We start from the raw sequence: 20,516 nt of genomic DNA, 5'->3' as shown, positions 1-20,516 counted from the left end.
GCAGATCCTTATCTCTGCGGCACATTCGCTAGTCCTGGGACCCCTCTGGATTCTGTGGCGCTCCAGGACCCCCATGGGAGATCGGGGTTGGATTCGTCGGTGGCTGCAGCTTTAAAGACCGGGGTGGCCGGTGGGGCCTGCACGGGGCAGCGGCCATCTTGGAGGCGCGCGCTCTGCCTGTGAGAGACGCGGCGCCGGATTCCACCACTGCAGCGCTGACAGACGGTGAGCAGCCACTCTGAATTCTTGTGAGGGACAAGCGGTGTGTGCCCTGAAAGATTGGGCCCCGCGTCCCCATCTTTGCTACATCACCTGGCCTGCCAGCGCCAATACTATAGGGACTTGGATCCCTCTCTGACTGCTGTCCCTGTGGGGTGCTGGGGGTCTCTCCCTGGGCTATAAGGGCCCTTGTCTGCCGCCTGGAGCTGGACATTGCCTCCCTGTGTGACACTGTGGGTCTGTGCTGCTCCTGGGACCCTGCAGCCACCATCTGATAATTTTATTCCATCTATAACCTCGATTCAGGGGACTCCGGAGTGCACTGTCTCTGATATCCGGCTGTGCCCTATTGCTATTAAAATGAGTCGTTCCAAGGGGTCTGGGGCAGCTGAAAAGCTGAAGGAATATGCCAGAGTAGACCAGGCTGAAGGCTCAAGATCTCTTAAAAATAATCCCTCGCAGGCTCAGCATAAGAACCGCCCCTCTGAGGGTGGGGAGGATAGTGAGCAAGAGGAAATAACCCTTAAGCAGGCGTCTGAAAAACTTATGCAGGCTATCGCCTTAACCAGGACGTGTCTGTCTGGGAAGATAGAGGACGTGCACACCGAGGTGGGACGCCTCCGACGACATGCAAGCCATGAAGGGCCGCATTACGGAGGTGGAAACGCGGGTATCCCAGGTAGAAGACACCATCACACCCATGGAAGCCAAACTAACAACGTATCTATGGCTAGTTGGTATTTTTCTATTAAACAGCTGATTGGAGCTCTACTCGAAAGCGTCCAAGTTACCAACAATACCGGACACTGGGCTCAGTGATGGTATCCCCTTGTTTGCTTCGTGATGGGAGTACAGGACTCTGCTCCCGCGTTGTTTGTTGTTTATTCACTTTGTTTTTTTTCCGTAGTGGTTTTTTGTATGTTTTAGGTAGTAATCGCAGTCGACAACAATTTCAGTCTCTAGGTGATGTCTCTAAATTTTGCCCGGGTAATATTATGCATTATATTCAGCAGGGTAAAACATGTGGTCTGAGTTGATATGTATGACATGGAGGGGTATAAAAACTCCTTGAAAAAAGATCAAGGTTTTCTCACAGGTCAGACATTATCGCCCTCACATTGTGGCCTTGGTGGAGACACACCTGACGAGGGATACAGCATGGTGCGTACAGAAGCCTTGGGTACAATGGTCTGTCCATACATTCCACACCAGCTACTTAAGAGGGGTCTCACTGTTGGTACATAAAGATGTTAGATGGGAAGCTAGGGAGACTCGGTGGGACCCTGAGGGTCGTTCTATTTTTGTCCATGCATGGATAAACACCAGGAAATTATTCATGGGGGGTGGCGGGTGGTTGGATTTGTGGAGGGTGCGTCATCCTGAATTAAGGGAATATACTTGCCACTCATCCACTAAACGCTCTCTATCACGCATAGACTACATATTTGGTTCTAGCGGTCTAGCAAAGTGGGTGACTGATATAGAACATGGAAGTAGGGGGATCTCAGACCATAGTCCAGTCATCCTTAAACCGAAATATGGGCAAGTAAACAATGGGATAGCTTGGAAGTTGAATCCTTTCTGGTTAAAATTGATGGGACCTCCAGACAGAATGATTGATCAGTTGCATTGCTTCATCGCGTCCCACCCGGAAGCTCAAGATATTAATTTATTTTGGGATGCCCTTAAGGCATATCTGAGGGGCTGTTTGTCCTCCACGATCTCTTATATTAAGCGGGTAACCTTGGAAAAGGATGATGAGGTGGAGCAACGACTGAAAGATTCAGAGGCTACATATATATCTAACCAAACCAGTGGGAACAGGATTGAGTGGTTGGCTGCCCAGGTTATATACTCAGCATGTGGTGGACACTAAATCTAAGCGTAAATTATTCTTTACCCGTCAATCCTAGTTTGAATTGGGGAACCAGACGGGCAAATTCTTGGCCTATCTGGTGCGCCAACATAACACCTCCAACACAATATTACAGATTCGTAGGGCGGATGGTATACTGGTGTCTTCGACCGAGGAGATTCTTGGCTGTTTTCAGGATTACTACAGGTCACTATATGAATCTAAAAGTGACTGATGTCAGATGTATCATTCCCCACATTAGATCCTGAGCAGCGGGCCCTTATGGACGCAGAGTTCACTGCAGAGGAGATAGAAAATGCTATGACAGACATGGCTTCTGGGAAGGCCCTGGACCTGATGGGTTTCCTATTGAATTACATAGAAAGTACCAGGACATATTGACGCCACTTTTGGTGAAGGTATTTCGGGGAATTTGGGAAGGGAATTCTATGCCTGAGTCCTTTTATGAGGCTAACATCATAGTGCTTCGGAAGGAGGGGAAGGATCCTTTGGAATGTGGATCCTATCGCCCCATTTCGCTATTCGCTAGTAAATGTGGACTATAAAATTTTCACCAAGATTCTAGCTACCAGATTGAATTCAATTATATTGAATCTTATACATCCTGATCAAATGGGCTTTATGCCTGGTAAAAGTACTTCCATTAACATCAGAAGAGTCCAGTCAATAGTCCAATATAGCTCCCTAATGCCAGACAACAAATGGGCATTGGCATCGTTAGATGCTGCCAAGGCTTTTGACTCTCTTGAATGGCCTTTCCTCTCCGCATGTTTGCAAAGGTGTGGCTTTGGCAACAAATTTATAACATGGATCAAAATATTATATATGAAACCTAAGGCCCGTATTATAGTAAATAACTCTATATCTGAGTCTTTCTCATTACATAGGGGAACCCGTCAGGATTGCCCTCTTTCCCCGGCCCTCTTTGCCCTTGCGATTGAAGCGCTAGCAATACGTATAAGGTCCTCCCCTAACATCCAAGGTATAGATATAGCAGGTCGAGTGGACACCATAGGCCTATATGCCGATGACATGGTGATATTCTTGAATGATGTGGAAGAAACTTTGCCACAGGTGATATCCCTTATAGATAGATTCAGTAAATAATCAGGTTTACTGTACATATAAATTGGGAAAAGTCTGCCCTGCTACCCCTTTCCCATGCCCCGATGCCCCAGCTGGTGGCTCTCTCCTCGCTATCTACTGTATCTAGTTTTAAATATTTGGGCATTCACATATCTCACAATAGTATGCTTGATCTACAACTTAAGCCCCCGTTACACATAGCGATATCGCTAGCAATATCGCTGTAACGTCACCGATTTTGTGACGTAGCAGCGATATTGCTAGCGATATCGCTATGTCTGATACTTACCTCCGACCAGCTCTCCCCGCTGCTCATCGCTGGTCGCGCGAGAACGTCCTGGACCATTTCTCGTCTGCTTCCTGCTGGGCTTCCTGTGGCGCCGACGAGCGACGCGTGGATGCGGGCGGGAGGACGTCAGGATCGCCGCGTCTGACAGGTAAGTAGTGACACCCGACCACTGCTATGTCGCTGGTGAGATCTGCCTGTGTGGCAGCTCACTAGCGACCACTTAGCGATGCACCAGCTATCCATATCAATGCCGGGATTGCTGGTGCATCGCTAAGTGTAACGGTACCCTAAATGTCCACCCATTGCTGGAACTAGTTAAAGTTAAATTTGCATCCTGGAGTAGGCTCCCATTATCTGTGGCTGGACGCATTAACCTGATTAAAATGATGTTACTCCCTAAATTTAGCTATTCCCTTCAGCACAGTGCAGTAGCGGTGCCCAGGTCCTTTTTTGTAAATCTCAATTCCCTGGTCACGTCCTTTATATAGGGGAAAACTAGGCCCAAACTTAAATTGTCCACTTTACAAAGACCAAAGAAGGGAGGTGGGGCGGCGTTGCCAGATTTTTTCCTATACTACCTAGCTGGGCAGGCTAAAGCTTTAAGCAAATGGATGCCGGGTAATAGCCTCCCCAATTCTGAAAGTCACTTGCTTCACGCTGCACAAGCGGTTTGCCCATTAGGGTTCCTTGAGTTGGAGAAAACTAAGGTCCCATGCCTGCTACCCCTACTCCGGCTGGCACGATTAATATGGAGACAAATCAAGAACGTAATTGGGTTTAAAGATTTTATAGCTGAAATGCCCCTGTGGAATAATAACTGTTTTCCGGGGTTGTTGGATCACCCATCCACGGTTTTTTGGATTCAGTGTGGCGTCTCTTCAATGGGAGACTTGTGTGACCAAGGGATCTTAAAGTCTTTTGAACAATTACAGGTCACACATGATATTCCGAGATCTCAATTTTTTCGTTATCTGCAGCTGAGATCGGCTCTTCAATCACATATGAGGGGTAGGGGTGCGGGCCGTACTATTTCATCGTTACCTCTGATAGGAATCCTTAATTCACAGGGTCCCCAGGGTCTCATATCCTCTTTGTATACATACATGCTGTCAGTAGGGGCAAAATCAGCCATAAGCTCTATTAAGACGAGGTGGGAACGGCTCATCCCTAATGTGCAACGAGAGGAGTGGGAGGAGATTCTGGAATCTCCGATTGGAGTATCACCATCTATTAATAACAGAATTCTACGGGATAGTGGGGAAGGGACAGAAGGTCGGGGGTGCAGCAGCTCTGGTCGTGATGAGGCGGCAGCTCAGGCGGTGGTGAGGTGGCAGAATGATCATTGCAGGCTGTAAGCTTTCCTGAAAAGATGGGTTTTCAGGTTCCGTTTGAAGGATCCGAGGGTGGTGGATAATCGGACGTGTTGAGGCATGGCATTCCAGAGGAAAGGGGATATTTGGGAGAAATCTTAGAGGCAGTTGTGTGAGGAACGAATGAGTGTGGAGGAGAGTAGGAGGTCTTGGGAGGATCGAAGATTACGTGAGGGAAGATTTGGGAGATTAGTTCAGAGATATAGGGAGGGGAAAGGTTGTGGATGGCTTTGTAGGTCAGTGTTAGTAGTTTGAACTGGATTCGTTGGGGAATTGGGAGCCAATGGAGGGATTTGCAGAGGGGGGAGACAGGAGAGTAGCGAAGAGAGAGGAGGATTAGTCAGGCAGAAATATTGAGGACAGACTGGAGTGGTGCAAGAGAGTTAGCAGGGAGGCCACAGAGGAGAGTGTTGCAGTAGTCAAGGCGGGAGATGATGAGGGCATGTACAAGAGTTTTAGTAGATAGAGGACTGAGGAAGGGACGGATTCTGGATATATTCTTGAGTTGGAGGCGACAGGAGTTGGCAAGAGATTGGACGTGTGGTTTGAAGGACAGGGCAGAGTCGAGAGTTACTCCGAGGCAGCGGATTTCACGTGCTGGAGAGAGCGTGATGCCGTTTACCATAATAGATAGATCGGGTAGGGAAGGTACGTGAGATGGAGGAAAGATAATGAGTTCAGTTTTGTCTACGCTGAGTTTTAGGAAGCGAGAGGTGAAAAAGGAGGATATGGCTGATAGAGACTCCGGGATTCTGGGCAGCAGAGAGGTGACATCTGGGCCAGAGAGGTAGATCTGAGTGTCATCTGCATACAGGTGGTACTGGAAGCCATGGGACTTTATGAGTTGTCCTAGGCCAAGAGTATAGATGGAAAAAAGTAGGGGCCCCAGGACAGAGCCTTGGGGGACTCCAACAGAGAGGGGGCGGGATGAGAAGGTAGTGTGGGAGTGGGAAATGCTGAATGTGCGGTCAGAAAGGTATGAGGAAATCCAGGACAGGGCAAGGTCCTTGATGCCAAGGGAAGAAAGAATCTGTAGCAGTAGGCAGTGGTCAACTGTGGAGGAGCCATATGTCATTCCATCATCACAGGTGAGAATGCAAGAAGGTATGAATGGATAAAACAGAGGCTTATCCACATAGCTATAATCAGGGTCTATGAGCCAAGTGGAACTGGTAGTACATGCGCACTAGTAGGGAGATGCCTTTACCCAGAAGGTGAAGGGAGACTCAGGCTGGAACAAGGCAGAGAGAATACCCCAACGCACGTTTCGCTGTTAAGTAAGTCGCTTTCCCAGCTTGAGAAACTAAGGACAGCACACCACAAAGATGCAACAACTTCACAAAAACTAAGGCCAGTACACCACACAGACACAGCAAAAAACAGGGTCAGAACACCATACACATACACACAACAACCCAACAAGAACTAAGGCCAGGTCCACATAGTGTTAATGCAGTCCATTCAACGCATAGCATTGACAGACTGCATTAACGCTACTCCCTAACGCGATCGCACAATGCGATTGCGCTATCGCAGATGCTCCATCTGCGCTAGCAGTGACGGATCCCCGGACGCTGCAGACCGCGTCCGAGGGTCCGTCACAGAATGACAGCACGTTGCTAACGCATGCCGCTTATGACATGCGTTAGCGATGCGCTCGGTAATGGGAGTGTATGGCAGCATTAACGGATGCGTTACATCACGTTAATGCCGCGGTGTAACGCAATCCGTTTAACGGACTGCCATAATGTTATGTGAACCCAGCCCAAGGACAACACACCACACACACACAGAAGCCCCACAAATACACAGCGCCCTACAAGAATTAAGGACAGTGTACCACACACACAGCAGCTCCACAAAGAACTAAGGGCAGCGCAGTACACCACACACAGATGCAGCAGACCCACAAGATCTATGGTTTAGGTCAGGGTCCGAAAAAACACAATAACCCCTCAGACACAGCAGTCCCACAATAATTAAGCACAGCACCTCCCATTGCTCGTCATACTGTACGCGCCACATTGCTTGTCATACTGTATACACCACATTGGTCAGATTACTGTAGACAAGCCCATGGGTCAGATTTATGCACACGCCCCATTGCTTGTCTCACTAAACACTCCCCATTGGTCAGATTACTGTACACGCCCCATTCCTTGTCTCACTGTACACGCTCTATTAAGGCCCCGTCACACACAGCGATATCGCCAGCGAGATCACTGATTTTGTGACGCCACAGCGATCTCGCCAGCGATATCGCTGTGTGACATGGATCAGCGACCGGACACCCCGCCGGGTATTGCTGATCGTGCAGGATCGTCCTGGGCCGATTTTTTATCGTTGGTCTCCCGCTAGCCAGCGTGCATCGCTGCGTGTGGCAGCGAGAGACCAGCGATCAGCGACGCTGGTTTCCAATGTCACATAGACAGCCCCTCCAGCGATCAGGACCAGCGTGACGCTGGTTTCCAGGGTAAACAGCGGGTATCTAAGAGCCACGTGGCTCTTAGATACCCGCTGTTTACATTGGAAACCAGCTTGCTCGCTGGTCCTGATCGCTGGAGGGGCTGTCTAACGATGTCCCAGTGATCCCATCCATGTCGGATCGTTGGTGGGATCGCTGGGACATCGTGATGTGTAACGGGGTCTTTACATTACTGTAAAAGCCCTATTGCTTGTCTCACTGAACACGCCCCCATTGTTTGACTTTCTGCACATGACCTCATTGGTCAGATGGTGTGATACAAATGGGACAAGTTTGTCTGTGAGTATGGAATAGATAGGTATTTGATCACTAGAATAGTAATCAATCAGGTTCTTTGCCCTCTTTCAGTCTTTGAGCATAAGGTTATAAAAGATCAAATCTGCTCTTGCATAAGTGGAATAAACTGGAAAATACTGGTATGCATAACTCATAGTCAGGAGCTCAGTATCCTTGAAAACAAAGTAACTGTGCATGATCACATGATGTGATCACGTGCCAGAATATTTTAGATGGTTGTACTGCGATTGCACTAACGTTATCAGTTACATTTAGTTATACTTAATGTATATAAGCAAGGGACTTTCTAGAAGGAATCGGGACTTAATTTGAGGTCAAGCACACGTGCTGACAAATGTTTTCCCGGTTCCTCCTGATGCGATCGTTTTGAAGTCCCCCGATCTCAGAGTGATGCTACAATATCTGGTGATGTATTGATGCTTACTTTATGATTTATGCTTATTAATGGGATGTTTTCAGCTATAACACATGTGCTAGAATGTTAGTCTAGAAAATAAAACTCATCTTGGTTTACCTCAAAAACTGTAATCAGTTGTGCCTAACTTGTATGTTAGTTAGCGAGCTGCAGATTAAAACTTGAGCAGGTAAAACAGATGGTTGTAAGCAAGCCATTGCTTGCCTCACTGCACACACTCTATTGGTCAAATTACTACTGTACACACTCCATTGGACAGACTACTGCACACGCCCCATTGTTTGGCTTTCTGAACACAACCCCATTGATCAGATTACTGAAGATGACCCTAAGTGGTTAGATTACTGCACCCACCCCATTCTTTGGCTTTCTGTACACGGCCCCATTGCTCAGATTACAGCACGACTCCATTGGCCAGATTAATGTAGACATCACCATCGTTTTGATTACTGCACACACCCCCATTGCTTGGCTTTCTGTAGACGACCCCATTTGTCAGATTAATGTAGATGAGCCCATTGGTCAGATTACTGTAGATGAGCCTATTGGTCATATTATTGCACATGCCCCTTTGTTTGGCTTTTCTGCACACAACCACATTGGTCAAATTACTGCAGGCGAACCCATTATTTGGCTTTTTGTACACAACACCATTGGCCAGATTACTGTAGGTGACCCCGTTGGTCGGCTTCCTGTACACACATCATTCATTGGCTTACTGTAAACAATATTACGCACCAAATGTTTGCACATAATATGCCAAGGCTTCGACGCATTCACATGATTAAATCTGTCTTCACACTCATGATGATTGCCTCTATATAACACATATGTACTGGGGACAGGTTACATGAGTGATGCTGCTGAAGGACAACATTCTGCCGTAATTACAGTGCCTGGAAAATAGCCACCCAATGACACTCACCAGCCTCGCTCGCTCCTCTTCTGCTGACTTTTTCTGCGTTACCAGGTGTTTTTGCAGTTTCTCAATCTTTAGAAGAAGTAATGGAGATGGTTACTGCAGTGATAATTGGTCCCTGCTGACCACTGGACCACTAGACTACACAACTACCACACTGCAAGCAAGGATTCACAATCTACCCAGGAAAATTGTGGGATGAGTTAGAACTCAAGGACAAGGAGATATTAAAAAAAAGAAAAGAAATCAAGACACAATCCCAGAGCTAGGATGTGGAGTATCTGGCACTTATCAGCCTCAACATTGCTTCCATCCTTGCAGTGAAGAATGGAGACTACTGAGCACTGAGACATGTAAGCAGAGCGAGACACAGGCCATCAGCAAGGTCCGCAAAGGATTCCAATGTTAGCCCACTCAGTAATTCTTAAAATATACAACATATGATGATCTTCCATTAAAAAATATCAATTTCAAATGTACAATGATTACACTGTGTGGTTCTAAAATAACTCCCCAGCAGCACACTCGCTGGCTTGAGGTCATATTTGATTTCTCCTTCACTCCCTATATCCGATCAGTCACCTGCATCTCAAAAACATCTCTAGAATTTGACTTTTCCTCACCTATTGACTCTTACTGTCGCTCTTATTAATTATCATCTGGAGCATTGCAACTCTCTACTAATCAGTCTCCCTCTTTCTAAAATCTCTCCTTTTCCAATCCATCCTGAATGTAGCAGCCAGGGTCATATTCCTGTCCAAATGCTACATTGATGCCTCCAACCTGTACCAGTGATTACACTGGTTACCCATCCAATGGAGTACAATATAAACAAATTACTCTCACCCACAATGCTCTCTACAGTGCCACACCACCCTGCACCTCCTTCTCATCTGTCTACCTCCCTACCTGTAATCTCCAGTGCTGCACCACCCAACATCTCCTCCTCATCTCTATCTACCACCCTACCTGTTCTCTCCAGAGTGCCGCCCCACCCTACATCTCCTCCTCATCTCTGTCTACCACCCTACCTGTCCTCTCAATTGCTGCACTGCCCTACATCTCCTCCTCATCTGTCTACCACCCTACCTGTCCTCTCCACAGTGCTGCACTACCCTTCACCTTCTCCTCATCCGTGTTTCCCTCATTTTTCTAACAGATTGTAGCTTGCGAGCAGCAGGACCTTCACTCCTTTGTAACTGGTGAACTATGTGTTACTCTGTGATGTCTTTATTGGCTGTACAATACGCTTGTTGTAAAGTGCTGCCAGATATGTTGGTGTTATAGAAATAAAAGTTATATTACAGGTGAGAACTGAAGTCATGCTTGTATTGGCTGCAAGTCTGCCTCCCTAAGGCGCTTAACACTGCAGCAACTGTCTTCTTGTGACAGTACATGAAGAGAGCAGTGACAGCAGGATGAGGGCATAAATGACGAGAGCAGTGACAGCGGGAGGAGGGCGTAAATGACGAGAGCAATGACAGCGGGAGGAGGGAATAAATGACAAGAGCAGTGACAGCAGGATGAGGGTGTAAATGACGAGAGCAGTGACAGTGGGAGGAGGGCGCAAATGACGAGAGCAGTGATAGCGGGAGGAAGGCGCAAATAACGAGAGCAGCGACAGCGGGAGGAGGGCGTAAATGACGAGAGCACTGACAGCGGGAGGAGGGCGTAAATGACAAAAGCAGTGACAGTGGGAGGAGGGCGTAAATGACAAGAGCAGTGACAGCGGGAGGAGGGCGCAAATGACGAGAGCAGTGACAGCGGGAGGAGGGCGTAAATGACGAGAGCGGTGACAGCGGGAGGGCATAAATGACGAGAGCGGTGACAGCGGGAGAAGGGTGTAAATGACGAGAGCGGTGACAGCAGGAGGAGGGCGTAAATGACGAGAGCGGTGACAGCGGGAGGAGGGCGTAAATGACGAGAGCGGTGACAGCGGGAGGATGGCGTAAATGACGAAAGCGGTGACAGCGGGAGGAGGGCGCAAATGACGAGAGCAGTGACAGCAGGAGGAGGGCGTAAATGACGAGAGCAGTGACAGCGGGAGGAGGGCGTAAATGACGAGAGCAGTGACAGCGGGAGGAGGGCGTAAATGACGAGAACAGTGACAGCAGGATGAGGGCGTAAATGACGAGAGCAGTGACGGCAGGAGGAGGGCGCAAATGACGAGAGCAGTGATAGCGGGAGGAAGGCGCAAATAACGAGAGCAGCGACAGCGGGAGGAGGGCGTAAATGATGAGAGCAGCGACAGCGAGAGTAAGGCGTAAATGACGAGAGCAGTGACAGTGGGAGTAGGGTTTAAATGACGAGAACAGTGACAGCGGGAGTAGGGTGTAAATGACGAGAGCAGTGATAGCGGGAGGAAGGCGCAAATAACGAGAGCAGCGACAGCGGGAGGAGGGCGTAAATGACGAGAGCAGTGACAGCGGGAGGAGGGCGTAAATGACAAGAGCAGTGACAGTGGGAGGAGGGCGTAAATGACAAGAGCAGTGACAGTGGGAGGAGGGCGCAAATGACGAGAGCAGTGACAGCGGGAGGAGGGCGTAAATGACGAGAGCGGTGACAGCGGGAGGAGGGCGTAAATGACGAGAGCAGTGACAGCGGGAGGAGGGCGTAAATGACGAGAGCGGTGACAGCGGGAGGAGGGCGTAAATGACGAGAGCGGTGACAGCGGGAGGAGGGCGTAAATGATGAAAGCAGCGACAGCGAGAGTAAGGCGTAAATGACGAGAGCAGTGACAGCGGGAGTAGGGTGTAAATGACCAGATCGGTGACAGCAGGAGGAGGGCGTAAATTACTAGATCAGTGACAGCAGGAGGAGGGCATAAATGATAAGTGACAGCGGGAAGAGGGCGTAAATGACGAGATTATAACAGCAGGAAGAGGGCATAAATGACGAGAGGTGTAAGTGTAAGAAGGTGACGGGGACCCTCACGTGCCTTCTCTCTCCTGGACGCTGTTCACTTGACGACATGCGGCACCTCACTGTTTATTAATGTAATGTGTAGTTTCCTAATGTTATTGTCATGTACTGTAATGTGGTGCATTTCCATATTGTGCTTAAGCTTAGGGATAGATTAGGACATAGTATAGGACCATAGGGGATTAAAGTAGAGGGGGGCATCATAGAGATAGGCTAGCAAAGAATAGAAAGAAGTGTAGTAAGGTACAGGCAGCACAGGGGTTAAGATAGCAGACGGACTTCCTGATTAGATTAGAGGCAGAAGCCCGGGCACCATTTCCCATGGCCGGGCGTGTGGGTAGCATTGGAGCAGATAGTTACAGGCCGTGGCGATAAAGCTGCTACGGCAGGAAGGGGCCCCAGGCTGGAGAATAGTGCAGTCGAGCACCAGCTCAAAAGGAACATCCTCAGGATGGACCCGGGGTCTAAGACCAGGGCGTAAGCAGCTGAGATGGATTTCCTGACACCTTTCCCAATTGGAACCGGACGTGGGGTTGACAGGGAGCTGGTGACGTGGAAGGCACAGATGGGACACGGACTGTCCAAAGAGGTTGCCCAGATTGCAGGTAAAAGGAATAAAAGAATGAATGACGTGCACTCCATTGAAAAATCAGGTGCTGGCTGAACCTGGGACTCAGTCCAAAAATCATGACAAGAAGAGAAACAGCCGCACTCAAAATAAGTCTCGTTTGTCTTGCAGATAGTGCTAGAGTTTATTCAAAATTCACCACAAGGTAATGCAAATACAGTAGAGTGATAATGAGGTACGAGATTAATGAGGTACCTCGTACCTCATTAACCTCGTAACTCATTATCACTCTATTTGTATAACCCTGTGGTGAATTTGGAATAAACTCTAGCACTATCTGCAAGACAAACGAGACTTATTTTGAGTGAAGCTGTTTCTCTCTCTCGGCAGGTAAAAGGAAGGCACTGACAGATCAGCGTTTGACTCGAGATACGGCAGCGAATGCCGGAAGGAAAAGGAGAGAGGATACAGAAGGAATAGAGTCTGCCCAGAAGGCAGGGAAAGTGCAGAATACGTGGCTCTGTGTGAATTGCCCACGTGATGAATACGCTGCTGTCTATTAAAGTTAAACTGTTGGAAAAAGACCTCGTGTCTAAAGTGATTTGTGAAGCTCATGGATGAGGAGCCGATATGACAGCAGCTGAGGGGAATCTGACAGAGCCTGTAAGTGTGCTGTGGCATATGCTGCACATGCAGTAGAAAGGACATTGCATTTTATCTTTGGGGCGCCAGGGTGTGGGAACTGTACAGCCTACTGCCACGGCTACCACCCTACATAACATCGGGAGGAGGGTGTAAAGGACGAGAGCAGTGACAGCAGGAGGAGGGTGTAAATGATGAAATCAGTGACAGCGAGGGGAGGGCATAAATGACGAGATCAGTGACAGCGGGGGGAGGGTGTAAATGACGAGAGCTGTGACAGCAGGAGGAGGGCATAAATGACGAGATCAGTGACAGCGGGGGGAGGGCGTAAATGACGAGAGCAGTGACAGCAGGAGGAGGGCGTAAATGACGATAGCTGTGACAGCGGGAGGAAGGCGTAAATGACGAGATCAGTGACAGCGGGGGGAGGGCGTAAATGACGAGATCAGTGACAGCGGGGGGAGGGCGTAAATGATGAGAGCAGTGACAGCAGGAGGGCGTAAATGACGATAGCTGTGACAGCGGGAGGAAGGCGTAAATGACGAGAGCTGTGACAGCGGGGGGAGGGAGTAAATGATGATAGCTGTGACAGCGGGAGGAAGGCGTAAATGACGAGAGCTGTGACAGCGGGAGGAGGGTGTAAATGACGAGATCAGTGACAGCGGGGGGAGGGCGTAAATGACGAGAGCAGTGACAGCGGGAGGAAGGCGTAAATGACGAGAGCTGTGACAGCGGGAGGAGGGCGTAAATGACGAGAGTTGTGACAGCGGGAGGAGGGTGTAAATGACGAGATCAGTGACAGCGGGGGGAGGGCGTAAATGACGAGAGCAGTGACAGCGGGAGGAGGGCGTAAATGACGATAGCTGTGACAGCGGGAGGAAGGCGTAAATGACGAAAGCAGTGACAGCGGGAGGAAGGCGTAAATGACGATAGCTGTGACAGCGGGAGGAAGGCGTAAATGACGAGAGCTGTGACAGCGGGGGGAGGGCGTAAATGACGAGAGCAGTGACAGCGGGAGTAGGGTGTAAATGACGAGAGCTGTGACGGCGGGAGGAGGGTGTAAATGACGAGATCAGTGACAGCGGGGGGAGCGCGTAAATGACGGGAGCAGTTACAGCAGGAGAAGGGCGTAAATGACGAGAGCTGTGACAGCGGAAGGAGGGCGTAAATGACGAGATCAGTGACAGCGGGAGGAGGGCATAAATGACAAGAGCAGTGACAGAAGGAGGAGGCTGTAAATGTCGAGCAGTGACAGCGGGGGAAGAGTGTAAATGACGATATCAGTGACAGCGGGAGGAGGGCGCAAATGACGAGAGCAGTGACAGCGGGAGGAGGGTGTAAATGACGAGAGCAGTGACATCGGGAGGAGTGTGTAAATGACGAGCAGTGATAGAGGGAGGAGGGCTTAAATGACGAGCAGTGACAGCGGGAGGAGGGCGTAAATGACAAGAGCAGTGACAGAAGGAAGAGGCCGTAAATAACGAGCAGTGACAGCGGGAGGAGGGTGTAAATGACGAGAGCAGTGACATTGGGAGGAGTGTGTAAATGACGAGCAGTGACAGCGGGAGGAGGGTGTAAATGACGAGCAGTGACAGCGGGAGGAGGGCGTAAATGACGGGAGCAGTTACAGCAGGAGAAGGGCGTAAATGACGAGAGCTGTGACAGCGGAAGGAGGGCGTAAATGACGAGATCAGTGACAGTGGGAGGAGGGCATAAATGACAAGAGCAGTGACAGAAGGAGGAGGCTGTAAATGTCGAGCAGTGACAGCGGGGGAAGAGTGTAAATGACGATATCAGTGACAGCGGGAGGAGGGCGCAAATGACGAGAGCAGTGACAGCGGGAGGAGGGTGTAAATGACGAGAGCAGTGACATCGGGAGGAGTGTGTAAATGACGAGCAGTGATAGAGGGAGGAGGGCTTAAATGACGAGCAGTGACAGCGGGAGGAGGGCGTAAATGACAAGAGCAGTGACAGAAGGAAGAGGCCGTAAATGACGAGCAGTGACAGCGGGAGGAGGGTGTAAATGACGAGAGCAGTGACATTGGGAGGAGTGTGTAAATGACGAGCAGTGACAGCGGGAGGAGGGTGTAAATGACGAGCAGTGACAGCGGGAGGAGGGCGTAAATGACAAGAGCAGTGACAGAAGGAGGAGGCCGTAAATGACAAACAGTGACAGCGGGAGCTGGGTGTAAATGACGAGAGCAGTGACATTGGGAGGAGTGTGTAAATGACGAGAGCAGTGACAGAGGGAGGAGGCCGTAAATGGCGAAAGCAGTGACAGCGGGAGGAGGGCGTAAATTATGAGAACAATGACAGGGGGAGTAGGGTGTAAATGATGAGAACAATGTCAGGGGGAGGAGAAGGGGGAAAGTAGTTAAAAGGGTTACAGTGGAAGGAGAGTGTAAATGATGAGATGGAATTTTTGGCACTTCCTGTATATTTTAACGAATGCAGGATGGTCAGGTTACACTGGTAATATGAGAACCAAATGTAGCAAAAAAATATAGAAAGTTTATTAATTAGAACATTACAAAAATCAAAATCATGCATTAAAACAATGTAAAAAAGTGGATTCTTTGGCCTCGCCTTTGGAAGTGTAATTTAATTTCTGACTGTGATGCCAGTAATTCATATCTAATTGAGACCTGCCCACCCTGGTTGAGTTAAATACGACTTATTTCTGTTTGATTCCAGACTCCTACTGACATATTCAAGTTAACGACTACTTAAAACCTTATATGCATCCTTCGTGCCGATTAGTCCCATAAATGTATATAAACAAGCTCCTGTTTGTGTGATGCCACCCCCAGACGAAGGCAGTACGCCAAAACGAGCGTCGGGGCCTGTCACCACATCCCACTGGTGTAATGACCTATGTTATATGCTGCACTCTTGTCATCTGTTTGCTTAGTTCACCTGTCCCTTTGATTTAAACCATTTTTCATCTAATATCTTTTTGATCTTATATATTGTATATACTAGAGTATGAGCCGAGGCACCAAATTTTGCCATGAAATACTGGGTAAATTTATTGACTCTAGTATAAGCCGGGTACACATTGTTCCCCCATCCTTATCCTAGTATGCATGGCTCCCGGGTCCCTGTCCTTGTATGCATGGCTCCCCCATCGCTACCCTTGTATGTATGGCTCCTTAATCCTTGTCCTTACATGCATGACTCATAATCCGCTATCCTTGTTTGCATGGTTCCTATTTAAAAAAAAACAAAACATCCTACTCACCTTCCTGCGTGCCATCGCAGCATCTCGTTCTGGCGCCAGCAGCTCCTGCGGCTGAGAGATCACGTGGCTCCACTCATTAAGGTAATGAATATTCACTCCACGCCTATGGAGTGGAGAGGCGTGCATATTCATTACCTTAATAAGCGGGGCCACATGATCGCTCGGCTGAAAATGGTGCTGGCGCCGGAATAGAGATGCAGCGAGTGTGCCACTGTGCTGGAACCCGGTGGCTGCAGCTGTAACTGTGTGCTTTAGCCTCCTTCCTATGTGACCTGCTGTTCCGCCGCTCCCCACCGGCTTTCTGAGACAATTGACTCGTATATAAGCCGAGGGGGTTGCTTTCAGCTCAAAAAACTGTGCTGAAAAACTCGGCTTATACATGAGTATATACAGTAAATTAGTATACTGTATTTCCATCAAGGTACATAGATTTGCTATATGTATGATGGAGATGCAAACAATTTCATATTCCTCCTGTTATATATTGCATGTGGGAATGTGGCGCCATTTTGTGGTTTCACACTTTTTTTTTTGTAATGTAATCAATAAACTTCCTATGTTTTTTTGCTACACATGGCTCCTGTGTGCATTTTCTTGGTATGAATATACGATTCATCTGTACTGAACTGGTTATCTATTCTATGTAGACATTTTCTGGCACTTTAACACTAGCTTTTTCTTTATATACGGTATGCGCCGTGAATGTTCACAACTTTGTAAACATAATGGTGATATGAGAAGCAGAGTGGTAGCCAAGATACAAAGTGGGAAGGTTTCATCCAGAACACTGCTGGAATCAAAAGGGTATAGCAGGAAGAGATACAGGATCACCGGCTTCTAGAGAACAATCTGTTTTTTGAGTTCTGGAAGAACTGGGGGCCTCATCTTTGAACTCCTTTTCAGCAGAAGTTTTATAATTTGTGAATTCGTCAAATTAATTTACCATCTCTTCTTTCTTCTCATCCTGCTTTTTGAGGAACCCGATGACATCCAACATGTCCTTCTCCAGTTGCTCTTTGTTCTTGGTCAGCTCCGCATTGTTGTGCGCCAGACTGCGTGCAGCCTCCCGATACTCTGCTCTTGAGAATGCCGTCATCTTCAGCCGGGCCTCCCACACAGCCGCACTCGCCTTCGCTCTCTCCACCTCTGACTCCTTATCCACTTTGGATAATGTTTCACGTTTCCCAGCCGCCTTCTTCCTACAAAAAAAGGTCAGAGAAGTTTGAAAGCAGTGTTGCTTCACAATGGAAATATGAAACCATCAATCCCTATTTCTCACTCATGTCATCTAAAGGAAAGTTATGAAAATCTGTTTTGGATGCTATACAATATAAGCATCATCAATGGAATATCTCTGGAGATTTGAAAGTGATTGGTCTGCTAATGGGAATGCAAGGAGGTTTCACAAAATATTGTTGCTTCTTGTGTTTATGGGACAGTAGAAATACAGTAGAGCATTACGTTCGTCATGATTGGGGACAGAGAAACATCTATGCTCCAGGTAGAGACAATGTTCAGCATAATCCTTTAGATGCTCCAACCAAAATCTTTCTTCCTCCACTACATATAAAGATGGGATTGACTAAAAACTTTGTGAAAGCCATGGCAAAGACAAATTCACAAGGGTTCCAGTACATTTCACAGAAATTCTCCAGTATTTCTCACCAGCAAAACTGAAGGAAGGGTATTTGTTGGTCCTCAGATCAGAGAGCTTACGAGAGATGATGAAGGAACTCTAAGCGATAAGGAAGTGAGATCTTGGAAAAGCTTCAAGTGGATCTGTGAAAACTTCTTAGGAAAAGAAAAATCTCCAGAATATGTTGAAGGTGTTGAGGAACTGCTAAATGCATACCAGTGTCTTGGATGTCGCATGTCTCTGAAAATGCACATTTTGCATTCACATTTAGATTTCTTACCTCAAAATCTTGGGGATGTAAGCGATGAACAAGGTGAGTGGTTTCACCAGGACATTAAAGTAATGGATCACCGTTGCCAGGGTTTTTGGAATGACTCAATGATGGCAGATTACTGTTGGATGTTATATAGGGACAACCCTGAAAAATCGTATCAGCGACAGTCTAGTGTCAAGCAATTTTAATTTCTGCTCATATTTTGCTTTCTATCTTTCATGTGAAATTATTTTGGTTCAATAAAAACTGATTTGTAAGGTGAAGCATTTTTTTTCTGATGTGTAGATTACTGTTTTCTTAATGTCACCAGTATATTTCCTATACCTTATTATAATGCTGCTGCTCCATGAAAACTATACCTGCTACAGAAAAGCTATATACATTTTTGAAATCAGGACAAAAAGATGATTCAGAAAAGTTCAAAGTCACCTACAATGATTAAAAAAAAAATTTTTTGTAGACCCGTGTAAGGCTGGTTTCACATTAGCGCTTTTTAAGCGCACGCACGGCCGGGGGTAGCTCCGCCCCCGAGCCGGCTCTCTGCCCGGCGTGCCCGCCCCTTGCTTGTAGCACCGCCTCCTAGCGCACAGCGGCGCCTGCGATCGGCGCACCCTATCTTTAGCATAGGGTGCACAGATCGTGCGCAGGCCGTGCGCTAGTTGCGCTTTGACCTGCGCTGCGCACTTTTGACGGTGCGCCGTGCGCGCCAAAATCGAACTTTTCGGATTTTGGCGCGCACGGCGCACCATCAAAAGTGCGCAGCGCAGGTCAAAGCGCAACTAGCGCACGGCCTGCGCACGATTTGCGCACCCTATGCTAAAGATAGGGTGCGCTGATCGCAGGCGCCGCTGTCCGCTAGGAGGCGGCGCTACAAGCAAGGGGCGGGCACGCCGGGCAGAGAGCCGGCTCGGGGGCGGAGCTACCCCCGGCCGTGCGTGCGCTTAAAAAGCGCTAATGTGAAACCAGCCTAATATTTTTGTTTATACAGCTCTGGCAAAAATTAAGAGACCACTGCAAAACTTTCAGTTTGTCTGATTTTTCGCTTTATAGGTATATTTGAGTAAAATGTAAATTGCTCTTTTATTCTATAAACTACTGACAACATGTCTCCGAATATACAACCACTAAATTTTATATTTATTTTCAGAAAATGAGAAATGGTCAAAATAACAAAAAATGCAGTGCTTGTAGACCTCAAATAATGCTAAGAAAACAAGTTCATAATCATTTAGAAACAACAATACTAATGTTTTTACTCAGGAAGAGTTCAGAAATCAATATTTTGTGGAATAACCATGATGTTTAATCACAGCTTTCATGCGTCTTGGCATGCTTGCCACCAGTCTTTCACACTGCTTTTGGGTGACCTTATGCCACTCCTGGTACTAAAATGTAAGCAGTTCTTTGTTTGATGGCTTGTGACTATCCATCTTCCCCTAGATTACATTCCAGAGGATTTCAGTGAGGTTCAGGTCTGGAGATTGGGCTGCCCATGACAGGGATTTGATGTGGTGGTCCTTCATTCACACATTGACCTAGTTGTAATGGACTGCTGTATTAGAAATTTTAAGGATGGAGGCAACATGAGGCTCACTGGATCCCTCTGCTAGTAAAGCCAGAACTGAGCCCTTCTTTTCCTCACTCAAGACTTTTCTTTTCAACTCCTTTGGTTAAAAGTTATTTTTTCATTCCTATTACTTTTGGGATATTACTAGCACTTGTTTTGCCATCCAGTTTGTCCTATTGCAAGAGGATTGTGAACACCACAGTACGTTTTTTTATACTTTCCTTCGTTAAATAAGATATGGTTCAGGGGATCACCTTATCAGAAGCACATTCAGTAGAATGAGGTGTACTCTGGTTGGAATTCAACTGACACTGGAATGGAATGGCTGTCAGGCATGTAGAGAAGCTGATTTTTATAAAACAGTGCAGTCGTCTCTTAATTTTTGCCAGTGCTGTATAAATATTCTTCTGATTTTTTATATTTGTGAGATAATAATAATAATCTTTATTTTTATATAGCGCTAACATATTCCGCAGCGCTTTACAGTTTGCACACATTATCATCACTGTCCCCATTGGGGCTCACAATCTAAATTTCCTATCAGTATGTCTTTTTGGAAACCTCAAGGAAACACTTATAAACGTGTGCCAACAGGGAATGGGGCAACGTACCCTAAAAAGAGAACTGGAAATGGGATGGTGGGAAAGAGAGGACATCTTACTGGCTGTGAGAATCATGTGGGAATAGTGGATGAGGGCAGGTATATCTCG

General features: G+C 47.5%; 1 protein-coding gene across 2 annotated transcripts in view; it reads right to left on the bottom strand.

Moving 5' to 3' along the window:
• BBOF1 (basal body orientation factor 1) overlaps positions 1 to 20,516 on the bottom strand; it is a 102,203-nt gene that overhangs the window by 65,127 nt on the left and 16,560 nt on the right. Inside the window, exons 2-3 of one of the 2 annotated variants that reach the window (XM_073586776.1) lie at positions 17,273 to 17,528; positions 8,963 to 9,028 (exon numbers count right to left, since the gene is read on the bottom strand). In XM_073586776.1, coding sequence (XP_073442877.1) covers positions 8,963 to 9,028; positions 17,273 to 17,528 — 322 coding nt within the window. The remainder of the gene's footprint in view (positions 1 to 8,962; positions 9,029 to 17,272; positions 17,529 to 20,516) is intronic. The other variant, XM_073586779.1, reaches the window with a different exon arrangement.

This window comes from Dendrobates tinctorius, unplaced genomic scaffold, assembly GCF_039654945.1.
Source record: "Dendrobates tinctorius isolate UK_male_01 unplaced genomic scaffold, ASM3965494v1 ptg000010l, whole genome shotgun sequence".
NCBI classification, from domain to species: Eukaryota; Metazoa; Chordata; class Amphibia; order Anura; family Dendrobatidae; genus Dendrobates; species Dendrobates tinctorius.
This window is presented reverse-complemented; position numbering and strand designations above follow the sequence as displayed.